Source organism: Cygnus olor, chromosome 26, assembly GCF_009769625.2.
Source record: "Cygnus olor isolate bCygOlo1 chromosome 26, bCygOlo1.pri.v2, whole genome shotgun sequence".
Taxonomy (NCBI): Eukaryota; Metazoa; Chordata; class Aves; order Anseriformes; family Anatidae; genus Cygnus; species Cygnus olor.
In genome coordinates this window covers 5,292,924-5,313,076 of record NC_049194.1, presented here as the reverse complement: position 1 = coordinate 5,313,076, position 20,153 = coordinate 5,292,924, and the positions used below count along the sequence as shown (strand labels likewise).

General features: G+C 59.1%; 2 protein-coding genes across 2 annotated transcripts in view; one reads left to right on the top strand and one right to left on the bottom strand.

Annotated features, from left to right (window-relative positions):
* LOC121060284 (junctional sarcoplasmic reticulum protein 1-like) overlaps positions 1-16,157 on the top strand; it is a 25,781-nt gene extending 9,624 nt beyond the window's left edge. The window contains exons 2-6 of the mRNA XM_040537957.1: positions 12,559-12,721; positions 13,264-13,416; positions 13,524-13,589; positions 13,668-13,804; positions 13,937-16,157. Coding sequence (XP_040393891.1) covers positions 12,625-12,721; positions 13,264-13,416; positions 13,524-13,589; positions 13,668-13,804; positions 13,937-14,431 — 948 coding nt within the window. The 5' untranslated portion in view covers positions 12,559-12,624 and the 3' untranslated portion in view covers positions 14,432-16,157. The remainder of the gene's footprint in view (positions 1-12,558; positions 12,722-13,263; positions 13,417-13,523; positions 13,590-13,667; positions 13,805-13,936) is intronic.
* Positions 14,891-20,153, bottom strand: AMH (anti-Mullerian hormone). Its single transcript, XM_040537953.1, is given in 7 exon segments — positions 14,891-16,700; positions 16,703-16,926; positions 16,929-17,185; positions 17,385-17,568; positions 17,676-17,799; positions 18,641-18,819; positions 19,413-20,153. Coding segments are annotated over 7 exon segments (2,010 nt in total). The 5' UTR covers positions 20,023-20,153; the 3' UTR covers positions 14,891-16,268.

Below are 20,153 nucleotides of genomic sequence, written 5' to 3'. Positions count from 1 at the left end.
CAATCCCACAGCATTTTTTCCATATGAATAATGCTGAGAATCCCTTTTTGGGCACACGCTGCGTCTCGTCATGGGCACGGCCACACCAAGCGGCATGCACAGAGCCCCGGGGGCGAGCGGGAGCCGTCCCCTGGCGGGGGCTGCGGGGGGCGCAGGGCAGTGCAGGTAACGCTATCGCTTTCACTGGAGGTCGACCAGAATTTATGTCTGTGTCACTGGTACGGCAGCCTTGGCTGTTTGACATGTAGGGTTGGGACACATGTAATTCAAGCCAACAAGGGATTTCATGGGTGTGTAAGACGGGTGACCTTCATGCCTGGAGGCAGAAAGCAGGGAGAAGCAAGAAGAGCAGCTGTAGCAGAGCATAGGCGGTCTTCCCATCCTGCGCTGCCCGCTAGGATGTTCACTGTTTTCTTGCCTTCGCCTCATTTCATTTGTCAGTCGCCCTCCCTTTGCACAGCTGTGGAATCCCAAATTGGCAAAAGTTACGTGACTTTACCGCTTATGCCGTTTTCTGGCCTGTTTACATCCCGTAAATTAAGTCAATGATGAGCTTGGCATGGGATCTGGAAGTGTTTCACAGCAGGATTGGTTTCTCCCCTTTAATTAAACATTACAGGTTCCTCGTGAATCATACCTCATGCTGTTAGCCTTTTATGAAAAGCCTTAACATGGTAATTTATGGGAAATCTGTTTTGATGTGAAGGTTTGGGCCCTGCTTCTCACCTCGCGCATGACCCGCAGTGGCTGCTGAGCGCCCGGTGGTGCTGGACACGCACCCAGGCTCGACCACCAGCGGGACCTGCCCCAGTTCTCATCTCGCAGCCCCCCCCGGACCAGTCCTCCAGGAACCTCCTTTAACCCCTTTCCAAAGCGTTTTTTTCCTGAGCCCCTACCAGGTCCCCTGACAATGAGGTCCAAGCTTCCACCATGTGTCCATGCAGAAGATCTCCCTTTGCTGGTTTTCAACCTATTGCTCCTTGCATCTGGGCTCCAGCTTTTGTGCTTCGTGAATTAGAGTAGCCACTCCCTTTCGCTCTTTTCTGCACCATTCATGCTTTCGTAGATCTCTCAAGTTGTTTTTCTCTGCCGTTTCACTCTGTTCAGCCTTTCCTTGTGTGGAAGCTCTGTCGTACGCCCGGTCCGCTCCCGCACCCAGCCCGGCCCTTTTTTGCACATCATCTGCATCTTTTCTGACATGAGGTGGCCAGCACTGCTGGCAGCATTCAAGGTGTGGGTGCACGAGGGATTTCTGCAAACGCATCGTGGGTTTTTCTAGCGTCATCTCTGCACCATTTGCAGCAATTCCCTAGGATGCCTTTTGGCCGTTATAATCCCTGAGCTGACATTTGCAGTTACATCCACAGTGGCTCTAAGACATCTTTGTGGTGCTGTCTCATTTATAGCCTATTGCATATGGGTTCCTGGGGGTAGTAGTGCTTTATTTTAAAGAAACCAAGCGTAGGTGATCACCCTGTCACCCCACCCCTCTTTCTAATACCTGTAGAAAGCACTGACCAAGAGCTGCTGAAACGGGAAGGTGGCACGGATGTCACCGGGATGCTCAGGTGCCAGAGGGAGGTGTGGGTGAGCAGGTACATGTCCGGGCAGGCAGTAGAGCCCCGTACCCAGGACCTGCACCAGCAGACACAGTGGGATTTTGCCTTCCCACCAGCTCGTGCACAGAAACCGGGACCGGGGGACAAGGGAGGGACACACAGAAGTGGTGGGGATGGGGACAAGAAACTTCCTGTCTTGCTATTCCCACTTGTTAGTCCTATTTATAGGGTGCCTTTCCACAGAGTATCTGGGCTTTTAGTTTTTATTCTTGGAAAATTATTCACTTCTTGGACCTGCCACGGAGCAGTTACTCACCAGCACTCCTCCCCAGCATGACATTAAAAGAAATTCCCACGGGGCAGCGCAGGACTGTTCACTTCCCTGCGGCCAAACCAGGCTCTGCCCCGCGCTGCGATCTGCCTCGTCTTGTCCTGTAATTCCCAGCCTGGCTGTGTTGCTCATTCACCTGCAAAAGTGGTTTGCTGCCTTTGATTTTTCTCCGATGAGATCATTCACCTTTGAGTACAAAACACACCGAGCAGTGTTTTGGCATGGGCTGACTGCTTCTGAAGGCGGACTCTTTCATTCTCTTGCTTATTACGTGCTGGGCCACCAGGTCTGTTTCTTGTCCTGCTGACTGTAAAACAGTCCAGTGGTGGTAATGAAGCGGTCTGGGAGCAGTCGGTACCCCAGCAGGGGACAGCTGCTGCATGTATTAAAGGTGGGAGCTGCAGCTCCCCGCTCAGCGTTCCTATAGCACCCGGCACTGTTTTATGTGGGTGCAGAGGCAGAAAGGATCGGCAGCCCAGTGGAGGCGTGCATTGTCACTTGGCTTTCAGGTGGCATCTTGCGCTGCAAGAGACCAAGGGTGGGCCTGGGGAGGTGCTCACCCCACTCTCTGGAGGGACAGAGGTGATCAAAGGGAAGGTGCTGCGTGCTCATCTCGCTCTTGCTGTTAAAATCCCTGAATTTCTAGACTAAGACATCAGTCGCGTGGTGGCAGAGACCTGAAGCTGCCCTGGAGGCTGAGCTCCGCCGAGCTCATCCTTCCCGGGATGCAGAGGCCCAAGGATGGCAAACGCAGTGCTCGGAGATGGGGACCACTGGTGCCCAGTGCTGCTGCGGCACTTCCTATGGAAAGAAAACCCTCACCATTTCAACTGGCTGATTTGGGAACTAACTTGGGGTTTGAGGAAGAAATTCTTTCAGGCTGTTGTTTGTATTTCACTGGAACAACAACAACAACAACCAAAAATATCAAAAAGACTCAGCTGGGTGCGCTTTTAAGCCTCCCAGCAGGCTGGGCGTGCAGGAGTGAGGAGGAGGGGCAGAAGTGATGGAGCAGGGGACAGCAGTTTTTGCACTTCTGTCCTGCAGCTGTGTTGCAAGTGTGCATCCTTTAACGGGCTTCATTTGTGGCCCTGAGACACCACTCGAGGGCAGCCACGCTTCAAAGGAAAGTGACTGCCCTGGAGAGGAGGAGGCAAATTCCACCTGCCCTGGTTGCACAGGGCCTCTGGCCCTTGAGCACTGCTCTCCATCCAGAGCTGGGCCGAACGGGGCAGCTGCTGGGACCGGGGACTGTTTGGAAGTGCTGCTGGGGACCATCCAGCTGGGAAGGGCTCGATGCAGCCGTTCTCCTTGGCTTGGGACCTCGAGGTCCTGCCCCTGCCGAAACCCCCCTCCTGGCTGCTGTGCCTTGGGTTTTCTTCCTGGGATGGAGCCTGCAGCAGGATCCAGGTCCCCGCTCCTTTGGTTGGGAAGTGCAACAGTGAGCACGGCGTCTCCGGTGGGCTCCTGCTGATTTGAGGAGTCCCTGGCCAAGGGGATGCCGAGCACCTCGCTGCTGCGATGGGGCTGTGCGGGAGCTCATCTCCTGCTGTTCTGCCCACTCACGCGGCTGTGTTGCCGTTTCTTTAATCACTCCATCACCACTTTAAATAGCTGTTACTACCACAGCCCGCGGGCTCCTGACTCACGTCCTCACTGGCTGCACACCCAGGCAGATTCCGGTGTGCTGCCGTGCCCCGCGTGCCTCTGCTCCTGCCTGCCCCTTCCCGGGGCGCCGCGCGGCGCTTGGTGCCTTTCTGCCCAGAAGCACCAGGCCGGCAGGGCAGCCGATCACGGGAACCAGCTCGGTCCAGGCTGAGCTCTGCTCCTGCCATCCAGAAGGCCCCAAAATAAAGCACAGGCTGCTGAAACGGGAGTGACGATGAGGTTGTTTGGCTTCTCCAGGGGAGAAAGGAGAAGGGTCAGTCAGGGTAAACCTTTCTAATCACGCCTCCGTGCTGTGTGGGTGAGAATCAACACAGAAGCCAGTGCAGTGCTTCGAACCAACCGATCACTTCGCTCCGCAGCACTCGGCTGGAGGTGCTTGTCCAGGTCCCTTCAGAGGCAGGCAGCCATATGGGCCAGAGCCTGCCTTCACTGAAGTTTCATTCTTGCATCTTCTGCTCCATCAATTCACAAAAATAATTCTTCTCAAGCTTGCATTAACCATGGTAAGTTTGCAATTGCAGCCTGGCTTTGCCAGGACTTTTGCCTTCTTCTGGTGATGGCAAGGAGTTGTGAACGAGCATCAGCCAGAAAGATGTGCCTTTTTGATCCTGAATTACAGCTCCATGATTTCCTTGTAAACTTAGCATGGCCCCACTGACTCAGAGAAGCTGCCTTGGACTTACACCAGTAGGACTCCTCCTGGCCTGCAAACCAAGGTCTCGACCCCAAAGCTGCTGCAGGCAGTGGGTGCCAGCGGTGAGCTGTGAGCAGGGCATCCCCACGTGGGTGCCGAAGCAGAGCAATGCTGCCGGGAGGCTTTGGAGCTGGTGCTGTGGGGAAACTGCCATTCCTTGCTCGGCTGGTGGGCTCAGATCTCATTTTAAATACAAATCTCACTCTGAGCTGTTTAAACAGGACGTGGTTTAGAAACAAAGGACCAGCAGGGGTATTATGGAAAAAGATTAGAAAACATTCAATTCTGAGATTTGATGTTTTTTAATTCAGCCTAGGAGGGTGTGATCTGTACAGTGCTCCAAGCAGGGCATGATGCACACAGTTATTTGTTTGCCTTGCTGCAGTGGCATTGCCTGCACCGGACAAATGATTCTAATGATGCTGGGTAAAGGAGAGAAAGCTGAATAACTAAGAATGCAGTTTTGGGAAAGGAAGTTTAATGCTATTTTAAGGCCCAGCTGGTTTGGTTCTTGCTTGTTTTTATTACAGAACATATTTCATTGGCATTGCTTTGTACAAGTGAGGGAAGCGAAAGCTGAGAGCAGAAGGGAACTGCTCTCAGAAACCTTGTCCTGATGTCCTAGCCTTCAGAATCCGGCTGAACTTTGGAGAAGGAAAGCCATCATCAAAGTTTCCCAACCTCAGCAAGGTAACAAATGCATCCATGAGGGTCCCAGAAAGCTCCTTACAGAGCCAGAAAACACCCAAGTGGACAGCCCTGGTGATGTCAAGGGGGAATTTCTTTTTTAAGAAAGCAGATATTGAACCTTTGAGCCTACATGTACTATCACTGAGAAACAAAGAAATATATGGTGAGACAGGAGAGCACAGGCAAGCCTTGTGTGTATGTTTTACATGTGATTCCTGCAGTCTGCTGAATTTTAACTTGGGAATTTGTTGCCTGATAATAGAGAAATGGGGAGCTGTAGGGCAGGAGGTGCTGGGAAACATTCAGCCGAGGTCTGCTGGTGGTTAGGAAGTTCCTGCGATTTCTGCTGTCACTGCAGCACGCTCTGCTGCCCTTTGGGGTGTAGTTGTCCCTGTACAACCCTCCTCACCCTGCAGGAAGGCAGGACCGCTGGTGGGACGAGGCCTCCCGTGGGACCTTTCCCTATCCCCCGGCAGTACGGTTCTAAGGACGGTTTGTTTGAGATACCATGTTCGAACACAGCCACTTGCTTGTGTTCTCCTCAGAGGTACTAATGGCTTTAAGCCTTCAAAGAGAATAATGATTAGCCCTAAGCAGCACTGGGCTGTGAGAAAATGTATAATGGAACAATTACTGAAAGTAGCTGAGACTAAAAGTAGCATTTAATGGGATCCAGCATCTTCTGTTCCAGCTGACCTGAATGCTGCTTGTTCTGCCAGGCAAAGAGACTGAAAACCTCTGGGATTCGTAAATCAGGGTATTTAGGTCACACGTGGATTAGAGTGTGATCAGACTGGCTTTAATGCAGAGCTGCTCTGGGTGTGTATAGATCACACAGTATGCTGAGGAATCGATGCTTTCCAGGGCTTTGGGCACGATCACAGGCTCACTGTGAGCTGCTGCGGTGCGTCAGGGCCCCCGTGCCCCTCAGTCGCTGTGGGCGCTGCCTGTCCTTTGGCTCGGAGCAGAGACCGAGCAAACTCGGTTCGTTTGAGAGCACACCACTGGCAGCAGGGTGAGCGCTGGCCCCAGCGACCATCCCAGTTCTGCCGGGCCAGCCAGCGGCCGGGCTCTTCCCTCCTATCCCAGTGGACAAAGCAGGGGAAGGCAACCCGTGACACCTTGCTGCCAGCAGGGTCTGTCCCCAGCACGATCCAGCCGTCACCACCAGGACTGAGACCTGAAGGCACCCAGGCTGCTGCTGCCGGCCACCGCACAGCACCACTTTGTCCCTGGGTGAGAGGCTGGCTGTAGCTCGGTGCTGGAAGGACAGACATGCCATGGAGAGGGTTTCTCTGGCCGACATGGTCACCTTTGCTGTCCTCAGCTGGACCCGCATGCCCACAGGTGGTTCAGCCAGTGCTCAGCCTGCAGCATCATGCTGCAAGACCCCGCATGATGTGTCCTGGCCACCTCCACACGAAGCCCCCTCAGTTTCTGGCTTACTGCCCCACCAGGCTTGCCCACAGCCAGAAGATGTGGGTAAGAGGAGACCTCAGAGATGCTGCAAGCTGTGACTTTGCAAAGCAGGGGCTGGCCTGGGGCAGCGCTCATCCCGCAGCACTCTGTCCTCTCCCCGTCCTGTTCCCCAACATCAGCAAAACCTCGCCCCAAGAGAACAGACAGGGCCTTGGCTGGCCAAATCGCTGCAACACCAAAACTAGGGGGCAGCTCCGGGTCCTTTCAGGACGTTCTGTCAGCTGTCAGCCAAGCAGACACAGCCTGTGACAAGAAACCAGGGAGGGCATCACCAGGATGGAGGAGCCCATTCAGGTACCAGCCATGGGTAAAGGATGCTCCATTTCTTGCTGGATCCCTCCATGTCAGGAAGCGTTACCCAACCCCACGGTAATGCCTGATGGCACAAAGCCACAGGAACATCCAGCTTCCCAAATGCTCTAGGCTTTCAATTAACTGCACCACCACAAGGAGATTGCTCAGCACAATGGATCTCAAATCTTCTATGATGAGAGAGCGGTGATTTGACAGGAGAAGCACAGCTGGCAGAGAGAAAATGTCTCTTCGCTTCCTGTAACTTCCAGAGTGCTCCCTAATAACGACAGTGCTCGGAAAGGTCTGTGGTTCCCGCAATTACCCAGAGGAATAATTTCCATGGCTGACGCTGCTGCGCTGCTACCTCGGGGCTGGGCGGCAGTGGCTGGGTTTCAGCTCACAGACGTTGCACAAGCTTTCAGGATGGCAAGAACTGATGTGTGCTGCATCCAACCGAAAGAGGAATTTTAGGTCAACAGCATGTTGTTGTCAGCACTGGGATGTAGCCAGGTTGCCATGGGGACACCTGTGCCTGTAGGTTTTTGATGGTGTGAGGGATCGGGATGCTCTTTCACCTGATTTCCCCAAGAAACCGTGCTTCTGTGATCCTTCCCTCCATCTGCCAGCACCACTCCGACCACTTCTGAGCCCAGCCACATCTAACGGAAGGGTGGAGAGCTCCAAGATGCCAAGCACCTGTGGTGAGCCCATGCAACGCCTGGCCTGAGCACCACGTGAATCTCCTGCAGTTTGTTTGGTGCCGGTGGCTGCGCAACACCCCCTGGCATCGCGCCGCACCGTGGCTGCACACGGGGATGGTGCTGGGGCAATGCTGGCATGGAGCTGGCTGAATTCATGGACCAGGCTGAGCACCAGCTTAGCAGACACGGTTGAATTCCTGTCCTTAAACCCAGGTCAAGAGCCCAACCCTGCCTGTGTGAGGGGCTGGAGGCTGCGTGCTCCGAGGGCTGGAGGAACATTACAGATTGCCAGGCTGTGGGAATCCAGTCGGATGGGTCTGGTGCAGCCAGGGATGAAATCCAGCATGCAGCCAGTGGGGGAAGGACCTGCAGTGTGCCCAGGCTACAATGTGGGGCAGCGGGGAACCCAGCTTGTGCCCGGCTGGAGCATCTCCTCCCCTGTGTGGGTGCAGGAGACAGGGCCAGGCTGGGGATGCTGCAGCAGCCAGGGCTTGGGAGAGCAGCTGAGCTGCGTGGAGGGCAGGAAAATCCACCAGCAGAACGAACCTGCGCTGAAAATAAGCAGTGACTAACTCCACGTCTTTACAACTGCCTTTTAACTGCAAGTTATTAAAGATGGGGAGAAAGAAGATTATGTCCCAGTGGGAGGATAAGGGAGTGTTGCCATGGAAGCACAGGGATGCTGCAGCACAGTTGGGTCCTGATGGACCACGAACCCTGGCGCTTGGGTGCCAGCCCTGAAGCCACAGGGGAGAGACACTTTTTTCAGTCTCAGGACAAGAGAGAGGCTGGGATTTGGGAGAGGCCAAGGGATTAGGAAAGATTTTGCCTCTGGGAGTCTCCTTCCTCCATCTGCCTGGGTTAGCTCCTGCAGTGGAGATGGAGGCTTTGCAGCTTGGCAGAGAACTGCTCAGAGCCAAACACGCAGGGACAAAATCGCTCCTGGTCCCTTCCCACCTCAGGAAATGCTGAGAGGTCCCCAGAAGCACAGGGGAGTTCGCATCCCATGGCCTCACATGAGAACAAGTGGGAAGAAGTTTTGCTTGGGCTCTGTGTGTAATCACTGTGCACTCAGCCCCTTGCCTTCCCAGGGGGCATGAGCTCTCTGGCAGGAGATGCGAGCAAGCTGCCGGACCTGAAAGCACAACATGAAATGGGGTTAACTGGGAGCACAAGGGATTTTTATTTGGCCTGTTGATGATGTTCTGCTTTCATTATGTCCCTATAAAGCAAGCGTGCCTTGCCAGCTAACTGCCCTGACCTTACTGGAGTGGGAATAAAACTGAGAAAAATACCCTTGGCACGCGAGCCTGCAGCCCTGGCGCAGCGAGGAGGGCTTTGTTTACAGCTCCAGCTCTTCCTCCATCTGGGCTCAGCTTCTGCAGCATGTTATTTATACCGCAGCAGGGTTCACTGCATGCTCAGTCCTGCCTCTGCCAAAGAGGGGAAATCCCTGCCCTGGAAAGCAGACGGCTGCTCTCGAGCTCCTTTGCTGCGTGGTCCTAAAGCGGGACTGCGGTCTGGTGTCCTGCTGGCCAAGGGCACGAGGGGCTCGGGCAGCCCGCGGGGTGCGGGTGAGCAGGAGGATGCCTGGGGTCCTGCTCAGGGCTTAGGAGGTTCCCTGCTGGAGGATGAGGAAGGTGAGCCTTTGTGCTGGGCTGTGAGGCCCTGGCGCTGTGCAGGTTCCCTCTGCATCCCAATGCCCTGGGATCTGTTTGTAAAACCCTGGGAGCCCTCCAAGCTTGGACACAGGCCAGCTGGTGCCATCCATCATCGAGGTGTCAGGAAAATAGGGCTGTGTCAAGCTGAAGTGATGTTAGGGGGAAAAAATGCTCTGTAACTTGTTTTTAATGCTGATAATAGGAAACAGACAGCACTGCTTGAAACTGGCTGCAGAGCCCAGGGGCAGTGAGTGGCCATTTTTGGTGATCAGCTGCCTTTAACTCCCACTGCCCGCGGCCCTGTAGGAAAGCAAAAAGTCCCCTCCAGGACGCCAATGCCTGCTTTATCCCTCCCTTGGATCCTGCAATGGATGAAATATCAAACCTGCGCTAAAGGCAAATGTCAGAGCTGCAAAAGCGATGTGTCACAGCTTCAGGTTGTCAGACCTAACGCCTCTCCGTAAGAGATGTCCCCGAAGCAGGACATGGCCGGGACGTGCCAGGCTGCGCCACCTGGCCGGGGATGGGACAGGCTCCTTCCCGAGGCTGCACCTGCCTGCAGAAACACAACCCCAGAGGCTGCCTTTCCTCTCCAAAACCCCAAAACCCTCACTGCCCCACTGCCAGGATGCTCGCAGGGAGCAGAGCCACACCCTGGCCACCCCGTGGGGCTGTACCCCCGCAGCAGCCCCAATTTCGGGGGCAGCCTGGTGCCGCGCTGCCTTTTGTGGGGTGGGAGCTCGGGTGCTGCAGCTCCCGGTGATTGGGTGCTATTTTGCTCGGCGTGGCCGGCAGCTGTTGCTGTATATTACCCTGGCCAGTTGGCGCCAGCCCGCAGGCTGGAGGCGAGGCGGCCGCGCTCGAGCCCAAGGTACGGCTTTGTGTCAATTTTCACCCTTTTAATCGAACTGGGGGGCAGTTCGTGGCACAGCCCGGGGGAACGCGGTGCTGCAGCAGCAATTGGCACACCGGGGGCCATGGGGCCTGTCCCGATGCAGCCGTGCGAGCGTGGACAGGGAAGGGAGGGCAGGCAAGGGGCTATTTCTGGCAGTTTCTTTGATGTGAGTCAGCAGCGGAGGCAGCCTCAGGCTCCTGCAACCTGGGCTGGTTCAGGAAAAGCCCCAGAGACAGCAAAACGGAGCTGGTTTTCATTAGTGGCCAAGGCTGCGTGCTTTTGTGGCCGTCCCTGCCGTGGGTGGCCGGCCCTTGCCTCGGTGCCTGTCCCTGCCATGCGGCTGTGCTTGGCAGTCGTGTGTGCTTGGTGCTTCCTCCGTGGAGATGGCCCGACAGGGAAACAAACACCCATGAAAGCTGCTCCCGTGGGTGAGCAGCCCGTCCCGCCACCCTGGGGACTGCCTGGCTGTCACCTCGCCATGGAGAAGCCAGGACAGCCAGGAGGGTGGGGAGGGACCCCCAAAATCCGAGTCCTTGTGGTAGCTGCTTCACATCCCAGGGGAGATAGGACCAGGTTGTCATTGCTGGGGTAGCTAAAATGAAAACCAAAGACTTGGTTTGGTTTCATGTTGAATGCAAAGCTCTTTCAGGCCATTGTTCCCCAGCCAAAAGGTTTCCTTGTAGTTGTTTTTTTTTGCTTCCAATGTCGTGTTTTGGATTGCAGCCTGGGAATTGGTATTTTTTTCTCAGCATTCATTGTTCCACTGGGGAAAAATAAACTAAATCTGGCTCAGATGGGGCGGAAATTCCTCCTCCTGGTGAGGGCTTGTGCAGATGGGATGTGCAGATCCCAGTCGAGCAGGTGCTGAGCTCACAGATGCTGGGAGAGCTGAGCCCATGGCCTTGAGAGGGTGTTTTCAGGGTGTTCTTGTGCACCCTGGGCTGTTCGTCCCCATGTGTGCTGTGGCAGGGAGGTCACCGTCCCCTCTCAGCTTCAGCTTGCCCGGGATATGCGGGAAGGTGACACCTGGGGCCTCAGCAGCCCCAGACCCCATCCCCTGGGCACCATTTTCACCCCACTCTTACACCACAGCCTCTCGAGCTGCTGCCGTGGTGCCGGTGGCTTCTGCTTGTCTTCTGAAACCGCAGGACAGGCTGTGGCCATGCCGTGACTATGGGAAACACCGCACGGTTCTGGGGTGCCAAACCTGGGCTTGCTCTGCTCTGCAGCACCCCACACGTCCCCCCCCCTCACCCCTAACAAGCTGTGCTCTGCTTGTCTCTGCCAGGTGCTGGTGAGCAGCGGCGGGGAGAGCAGGAGATTCCCATGTGAGTGTGCTGGCGCTGGTGGGTCTGTCATCGGGGCAGGGGATGCGGTGTCTCAGGTCCCTCTTGCATGAACTGGTGATAGAGGCTGTGGGGATTTCAGTGCTTAAGCTCGCATCAGGGCTGGGTTGGGCCCCAAGCATGCGTGGCTTCTACCTTGCAACCCAATGGGTTTGGGCAAGTGTTTGGACCCTTCCCTTCCAGGAAAGAGCTGGGACAGGGGCTCATGAGGGGTCCTGGGGGTGGGTCCTGGGGAGTGGAGGGGAAAGGAGGACAGCACAGGCACAACTTTGTTCTCCACTGCACCAGTGGAGGTGTGAAAACAGCCCCTGACCCGGGGATGAGGAGCCTGGACCCTGTGCCCAGTTAGGGCTGGGGTCTATGACCCGCGGCACGGTACAAACCAACCCGCCTGACACAGGAGCGTGTCTCCCCGCAGGGGCTCCGGTTTCGTGTTGGCGGAGCAGGGGACTGGTGGTAGCGGTGGGCAGGGGGCCGCATCCTGCCCCAGTGCCTTTGGTTTCAGCCATGCTCAGGTGCAGCCCCGGGTGAGGTTTCCAGGTCGGGGGCAGAGGGCTCCCTCCCACCGCAGCATTCAGCCAGGAACAGGGTCTGGGGGGAGCTCTGTGGGGTTCACCCCACATCCATCCCGGGGGGCCACAGCCCGGCTCATTCAGCTGTTGCTGTCACTGAGCTGTGCCAGCGGGTAGCTCTCGCTTGTGGCATGAATCCAGCGCCGCTGACGCAGGCCAGGAGGCAGCCGGGCCACCAAACCCTGCCCCAGGACCGAGCCCAGAGCCCCCTGCAATGTGCCCGCAGCAGGGCCCCGTCCTGCCTGCTCCCACGAGCAGGGAGACCCAGAGCTGGGCTTGCTCAAAGGCAGCCCAACACAGGAGCCGCACCCCAGTGCCCGCCTGCAGCAGGGAGCCAGCTAGTGGCTGCATCAATCTTAGCAGATAAAAAAAAAAAAAATCCCAACGTGCTTTCCGATACAAACACAGGCACCGGGGAGTAGCTCCTGGAGGAGCCGGTGACGAGCCTGGTCAGCACCTGCAGCAGCAGCCGCCCAGCCCTGTTAAACAGCAGGGCTCTGCCTGCCAGCTGCGAAGCCGCAGGGGACCAGGCTCCGTCTGCCCACCCTGGCATCCCCCCTGCATCCAGTGCCCCTTATCTGGGAGGGGGCGTGCAGCCGAGCCCCCGTCCCACCCGGCCATGCTGCGCCGTGATGCTCGCACACCCACGCTCTCTCCCCTCTGCGCAGGGCCTAGAGGAGGTGGGGACCCGGCCGGGTGTCCCTGAGCAGGATCCGGACGCGCCCGAGCCGAGCATGCCCGAGCCGGTGCCACTCAGCGCGGACAAGAGAGCAGCGGAGAAGAAGCGTGCGGAGAAGGTGGGAGCAAAAGGCAGCACCGCGGTGCCTGCAGGTAGGTGTGCATGGAAAAGCCTCATCTGCCCCAAAACGGCCACCCTGTCCTGCATCCCCTGCACTGTCTGGCCACAGGACGGTGATGGGATCAGATCTGCTCGCCAAAACCCCCAGGAATTGTTTGGGATGGGATGGGATGGGATGCGGTGGGGTGGGGTGGGGGTGGGATGGCACAGCATGGCATGGCACGGCATGGCATGGGGCTTCCCCTCCACCTGCCACATCCCACCCCTGCTCCCTGTCCTTCTGGGATCTGTGGCCAGGGGGAGAGCAGCAGAACCAGGAGCACACAGAGGGCTCATCCCTGCTGGAGCCCTGGGGTGCTGCAAAGCTGTTGCAGTCCAAACATCTCTGGCTGACACCCCAAGACCCTCTTCCCCCACCTCCCTTCTACAGTATGACCTCCGCCAGTGCTGTCTGGGGCAGGGCAGAGCTGGGGGGGTTGGGGGGGGAGGGGCTATGGGCCCTTTTGCCCCAGCATGGAGCCCTTTGGTGCCTCCCTACACACCCAGTAACCCCGGTTCCCTTTGGGCTCCCCAGTCCCCAAGAGCCTCCCTGTGAAGACGAAGGTGGAGCCCCACAGCCTGGACCCCGCGGAGCAGCCGCTCATCTGGGAAGGGCTCACCCTCAACAAGTGCATCCTGGTGGCCTCCATCGTCGCCCTGCTCAGCGTCAGCTTCCAGGTGCTCCAAGGTGAGCTGGGGTCCGGTTCCAGGCGCAGGGACCCCCAGCGCCAGGGTGGCCAAACCCCAACTTCATCACCTCCATCCTCCTGCCCTCTCTTCCCTCCTCTCCTCCAGCGCCGCCGTGCTCCAGGGACGGTGTCAGCAGCAGCAGGCAGGAGCCTCCAGCACCTCCCATCCCCGGTCGGTTCAGAGCTGGGCGGGCACGGTGGGGCGGGTGCCGGGGGCCTTGCACGCCGGCTCATCCCTCTCCATCCCCAGAGGTCACCGTCACCAAGGAGGAGGCCCCAGAAGTGGAGGCTCCCCAGCCCGTCCAGCCTGAAAGCAGCATGCTGGAGGACGACGACAGCGATGACGACGGTGATGATGACGACAACAACGATGCTGACAGCAACCTGGTATGGGGCTGAGGCGTGGGCAACAGCATCCCTGGGGTGGGATTCTCTTCCGGTGTGGAGGAGCACTTGTGGGAGGACTGAGGAGGGGTCCCAGGCACAAGGGCTGGGCTGTGTGACACCTCCATCCCCCAGGCCGAGCCCTGGATCTTCAAGAAGTGGTTTGGCCGCTCGGAGCCAAAGGATGAGGAGGAAGAGCCTGCAGAGGAACCTGAGGAGACACCAGCTAAGGTGGAGGTGAGGAAGGGACGGGAAAAGCCCCGAGCCCTGGAGAAGAAGGAGGAGAAGGCCAAGGACAGCCGCACAGCCCCAGCAGACAGAAGCGGCCGGCAGGATCCGCGCCCCAAGGACAGGACCACTGAGGACAAGCCCATCAGAGCCCCCAGGGCACCCAAGGAGCCGGAGCAGCAGCCGCACAAGAAGCGGGGCCGGGAGGGGAAGGAGAGCCGGCGGGAGCGGGACGAGCCCCGGAGGGACGGAGGCAAGAGCCGCCCCAGCAGGGCCGAGCGCCAGGAGGGCACCCGACGAGACTGGCGGCAGCCACGGGGCGAGCAGAGGGGCAAGAAGCCCTGGGAGCAGGTGGGGAAGGACGGCACGGACAGGCCCCGGGAGGGCAGGCGGCGCGACTGAGGCTGGGACAAGAGGGGCTCGGTGGCGCTGCCCCAGGGGGACCCGATCCTGCCACCACCCCCTGGCAAGGGCTGCGGATACACGGACTCTGTCTGTCTGCCAAGCCCCTGTGGTCACAGCCCTGCTGTGGCTGGAGAGGAGCCGGGGGGCTGGTGCGGTCAGAGCGTGGTTTGGGGACATCGGGGTCCCGCTGTGCCACCCGCCCATGCCATCTGGCCAAGCACGAGCCTTTGTGAGGACTTTGGGTCCCCTTGGATGAGCTGCACAAAGGCAACCCAAAAAGGAGCAGGGAAACGAGCTCCCCTCCACCTGGGCTTCGTGCCCTCGCTTCATCCCCAGCAGACAGCGCTCCTGCAGCTCGCCTGTGCTCCACGCTGCAACTGCGGCACCTGCAGCGAGGGCACAGGGCAGCCGGCACAGCGATCCCAGCGAACAGAGGGTGTCTCCAGACCACTTAGCTCTTGAATTCAGTTACTGGTTTTATTGAAAGCAAATCAAAGAGAGAAGTGTGTTCTGGGTTAAAGAAGCCAGGCTGCTGCCAGCCTTGGAGGGACAACAGGGAACGGACACCCGGCCCCGCTGCACAGAGGCGCGAAGCTTGCCCGGAGCAAAACCCTGCTGGCAGCGCCATCGCCGGGGCTCCCCTTGAACCTGCCTTCCCAGAGTCGCTTTTAGGAACAAAGCACAAGTGCAATATCATGCAGCGCTGTAGCAACTACAGGAGACGTTCACAGCCCCAAACCACAGTGGGTTTGAGTATTTGCTAAACCAATAGAGGTTAAAATAAACTATTTTCATTTTTAATAAGGTATTAAATTGAATGTTAAAAAAGAAAAAAATATCAGTCCTGGATATGCTTGTGTTTTTTCAAAAGGAGAAGGAGAAAAAACAGCCCTGGGGCTGGGCCCAGGGGCTCACCCAGGTCCCCACTGGTGCCAGGAGGCACCCACCAGCCCCTGGTTGGTGCGGGGACACTGCAGACCAGAGCCATCCCCTACCCTGGGGGTGAGCCCAAGCACTGCTTTTTGGGGGGCTCGGGCCCCACAGCAGCCCCCCAGTGCATCCCACAGGGCACCAGGCTCAGCTGCAAGATGACCCGGGGGGGCTGGACTCCATGCGCCGCCACCAGTGAGGGCACGTGGCAGGTGCTTGGGCAGCCGCAGGGCAGGGGACGCGCTGCCAAGGGGCAGCTGCGGTTTGCACCCACTAAGGGCAGGACATGTAATGGGATCGTCCCCACCCCAGAGCTTTCCCCTCCCTCTGCCATGCCCCAGGCAGCAGTGACAGCAGGGGCATGATGCCAGGGTCACCCAGCAGGGACCCCCACACTGTGGCTGTTGCCACATCTGGAGATGGGTCCCCGGGGAAAGGCAGAGCTGAAGCTGGTGGGTATTGCTGCTTGTTTTGCCCCTGAGAGCACAGGGAGGGATGCAGGTCAGTGGTGGGCAGGGGCTGGCTCAGAACAGCCAGGGGAGGCTGCAGGGGGGCTGAGGGGCAGCAGCCACGGCAGCAGTGGATAAATAGATGCGGCCCCAACTGGACCAGGCTTGTCCTGCCTGTGATGCCCTGCATGTCCCGTACCCAGCCCAAACCCCGCTGAGGGTCAGAACCAGACCGCAGTCCGAGCCTCTGGGCACCTCGGACAACCCCAGCCTCCACAGATGGAGCAGGGAAGCACCAGGAGGCCGGCAGCCCTCCAAGGAGCAGCACGGCTGCAAACCCAGAACCAGAACAACGCTAGCAAGGCAAACCAAGGGGAAAAGACGTGCGGAGGAGTGCTCATGTCTCGGCGAGAAGCAAAGCTGCGAGGGCACTCCAGGGCCATGGGCAGGAGCCTCTACCGACAGCCGCACTCCTCTGCCACCATGTTGGGGAACTTGCGCACCTCCAGCCCCTGGCTGGACACGCTGATGATGAGCTGGTCCGAATAGCGGATGGGCACGCAGCAGGGAGCGCGCTGCAGGGGCGAGCCCCGCTCCTGCATGCCCAGCAGCAGCACCGTGTGCGAGTAGTAGCTGGGGACGCGGGTGGAGAGGGGCAGCTTGCAGGGACCCTCGCAGTTGTTGGCCGCGTAAACGGTGGGCATGACGATGAACTTGCGGTCGTGCAGGTCGATGGTCAGCTCCTGCAGCCGGCAGTGGGCCTGGTGCCGGGCGCTGCGGTTTTGCCGCAGGACTTTCCTCCGCTCCTGCCAGTGCGCCCGCACCGTCTGCAGCGCCTTCAGCAGCAGCAGCGCGTGCAGCTTCCCGGAGCCGGGCGGCCCAGCTCGCCCGCACTGCCCGTGCCTGGCCCTGGCAGGTAATAGCAGAAGCTCAGGAGGTGCTGGAAAAGCCCCGTGTTGGCTTGGAACGCCGGGATGTCCCTCAGCTCCTGGATCACCGCCTGCAGCTTGCCCATCAGCAGCTGCAGCACGGTCCCCTCCGGCTGCCAGTCCCCGAAATGCTGCTCGAGCCCGGCGCTGCCCTCCTGGGGGAAAAGCAGCACCGAGGGCTCCCCGACTGCACCAGCCGCTCCAGCGCCGCCGTCTCGGACAGGTTGAGCAGCTGGTGAGGGAGCATCTCCATCATCTGGAAGTCCAGCCAGTGATGGGAGCTGGGCTGGGTGGGCGGCTCGCTGGAGGAGCTCAGCACCCGGCGGATGAAGCGGGTCAGCATGCCCAGGAACTGCCCGCTGTCCCCGGGGGCCAGGGACGAGGCGTTGGCCTGGCTGGGGGCAGTGGAGGGCAGCAGTTCCACGGTCTCAGGCTGGGGTGGGCTGCTAAGAGAGCACAGGGAGGGTCACGGGGGCCCCTTGCACCCTTGGGGGTGACGGGCTGGGCCACAGCACCTCCACCCCACCCAGGTGTGCCCCACATTTTCCCAGCCATGATCCCCACGGGTGGGACAGAGGGGCTTTTCCCCTTCCCCCCCCCCCCCCCCCATGTTTTTCCTTGGCAATGATGAAAGGCACAGACCTGAGCTGTGGGTAGGGAGCCACGTCCACCACCCCGTCAGCAGAGAGGTAGGAGGAAGGGGCCGAAGCATCATGCCCCCGCCGTGACTTCGCCAGCAGGAGCAGCACAGGGGTCATCCTGGTGAAGCATTTGTCGTCCGAGCCGAAGAGGAGCTGCTGGGTCTCCGTGGGGGGCAGGAGGGCACCTGAAGGGGGGAGGTGTGATGGGGACAGTGCTGCAGCCAGGTCCCCAGTGCCCAGCCAAGGCACAGGGGCCATCAGCACCGCTGTCCCCTGCTGCCACAGTCCCCACCTCCATCGCCGCGATGCCTGATGGCCAGGGACGCCTGGAAGCTGAGCTCCTCGCTGGTGCGGGTCACAGATGCTACCGAGGCTCCAAGGACCAAGTACTGGGTGTCCCTGGCGAGGCAGAGGCTCTGCAGGGAGGCAGAAGGCACAGGAGCCCCTGAGAACCTGGGGGAGGCATCACAGGGGGGCGGTACTAACACGAGCCCCCGTTATGATCCCTGCTTTCTGGACGCTCGGGGCCAAGGTATGGACTAAGGCGGCCCAGAGAGCATCCAGGGGAGCAGCGCGGGGTGGGCCCGCCTGACACCAGAGGATTTGCTGGCCCTAAAACCAGCCAGGCTGGAGAGTGCTGGGAGGGGAGGGAGCCGTGCATGGGGGGCCGCTGTGCACCCCAAGGTGCCGTCCCTTTGTCCCTGCCAGCAGCTTGGGGACAGGGTAACAGCACCATCTTCAGGCACGGCTCGGCCCCGCCAGCCCCAGCAGGAGGGTGGGGAAGGGAAGGGAAGGGAAGGGAAGGGAAGGGAAGGGAAGGGAGGGAAGGGAAGGGAAGGGAAGGGAAGGGAAGGGAAGGGAAGGGAAGGGAAGGGAAGGGAAGGGAAGGGAAGGGAAGGGAAGGGAAGGGAAGGGAGGGAAGGGAAGGGAAGGGAAGGGAAGGGAAGGGAAGGGAAGGGAAGGGAAGGGAAGGGAAGGGAAGGGAAGGGAAGGGAAGGGAAGGGAAGGGAAGGGAAGGGAAGGGAAGGGAAGGGAAGGGAAGGGAAGGGAAGGGAAGGGAAGGGAGAGGGGGTGGCAGATGGTGAGGTGAGATGGGATGGAAAATGTGCTGGGAAGGAATGGGGAAAGCGCTGGGAGGGGATGGGGAAAGTGCGGGGAAGGGATGGGGAAGGTGCTGGGCCAGCAGAGCCAAGACACCCCCTCTCCCACCTTCCCTGCTGGCACCAGGCCCCGGTGGGGCTCGGCACGGCCACCCACCTGCTCCTGCGCCAGCCCTGTGCCCGCGGCCAGCAGCTCCTCGTGGCTCCCGGCGCCTCTCCCCACTCGGCTGCCTGGGTAGAAGAGCAGCAGGGCGAACCGCAGCTCACCCAGCGACCGCCCCACCTCTGCCTGGAAAGCCAGCTTAAACCACAGCCTCGCCTGGGCGTCCCACTTCACTGCAAAGGAAAACAAAAGGGGGTGAACGCCCGGCGGGCACGCAGTGCACTCGGTGGGGAGCGGGTGAGGAAGGGGCTTCGGGGCTGGGCACTGCTCCTGCAGGGCACTCGGAGCACCAGGAGCAGGAGCAGAGTGGGTGGAAGGATGCTGCGAATCGCTTGTGCTTTAGATGACTGAGAGCAGCGAGGCCCCCTTGCTGTGGACCCTCCGAGGACCACTCAGGTCTACTTGTCTGTCTCTTCTCTTCTCCCCGTCAGACAGAATTGGTACTGGGTCTGAATCCCAGCGATCAAGACAGAAAGAGAGAAACACTCCTATAGCCAAAACGACCACGAGCATTACAGAAGCCACCAATGCTGTGGCACTGGGGCATTAGTCACAGGCGAGGACTCACCATTGCATACAAGCTGTCACCTCTATGAAAGATACAGCTTCTTAAATAGAATATGGAAAGACATCCTATTTTACTGCTTAACTAATTTTAAGGTGTATTCAACCCTGCAAATTTAATTCTCCATCAGCATCTCCGACTTAGGCCCAGAAGTAGCATTTACCTACCTGAGCACTGTCCCAGCCCGGGTTTGGCACCTACCTTCCTCCAGGCGCAGGACGAGGAACCGGTCCTGCCCCGGCTCCGCCAGGTGCTCCTGGATGCGCTGCAGGGGCCGGAGCGCAGCGCCCGCGTCCCCCGCCGGGCACAGCCCGAAGGTTGCGAGACCGCTCCGGTCCCAGCCAGCGTGCTGCCTCAGCAGCTTGATGAAGCCGCTTTCGTAGTGGGTGAGAACACCCACGACTTCCAGGTGGCTCGGCGGGACCCCGTCCTGGTCCTGGTCCATCTTCATCCTGCACACTGGGCCCTCCAGCCCCCCCAGAGGCCAGGGGTGGAGGCTGGAGCCAGCCCAGCCGATGCCCCCATCCGCAGGCATCGCTTGCGGGCACCCTGCTCCTGGCTCCGTCTTGGAGAAGAGGCGAGTAGCAGCGGTCCTCTTCGATCTCACCAATGAGCTGGGTCCCGCTCTGGCCTGCACGCTTGCATTTTCTCTTCTTCTCTCCTCTGCTTCAAGTCCCAGCTCCTCCGAGAGGCTCAGCTCCAGCGCGCCAGCAGGGGAGACCCTTTCCCCTGGGCTCTCTTTTCTCGGCAGTGCTGCAGAGGGGAGCAACAGGGCCAGGCACAGCAAAAGGACCCCAAGAGCAGGCTTCATGTTCCCGCTTCAGCTACGCTGAATGCAGTTGTTTGAACTGCTCAAACACATCTCCCAAAACATTTGTGCGGAAGGGGAGGACGGCATCTCCCTTTTAAAAACCGGTGGCCTTGAGTTGACAATGCACAACA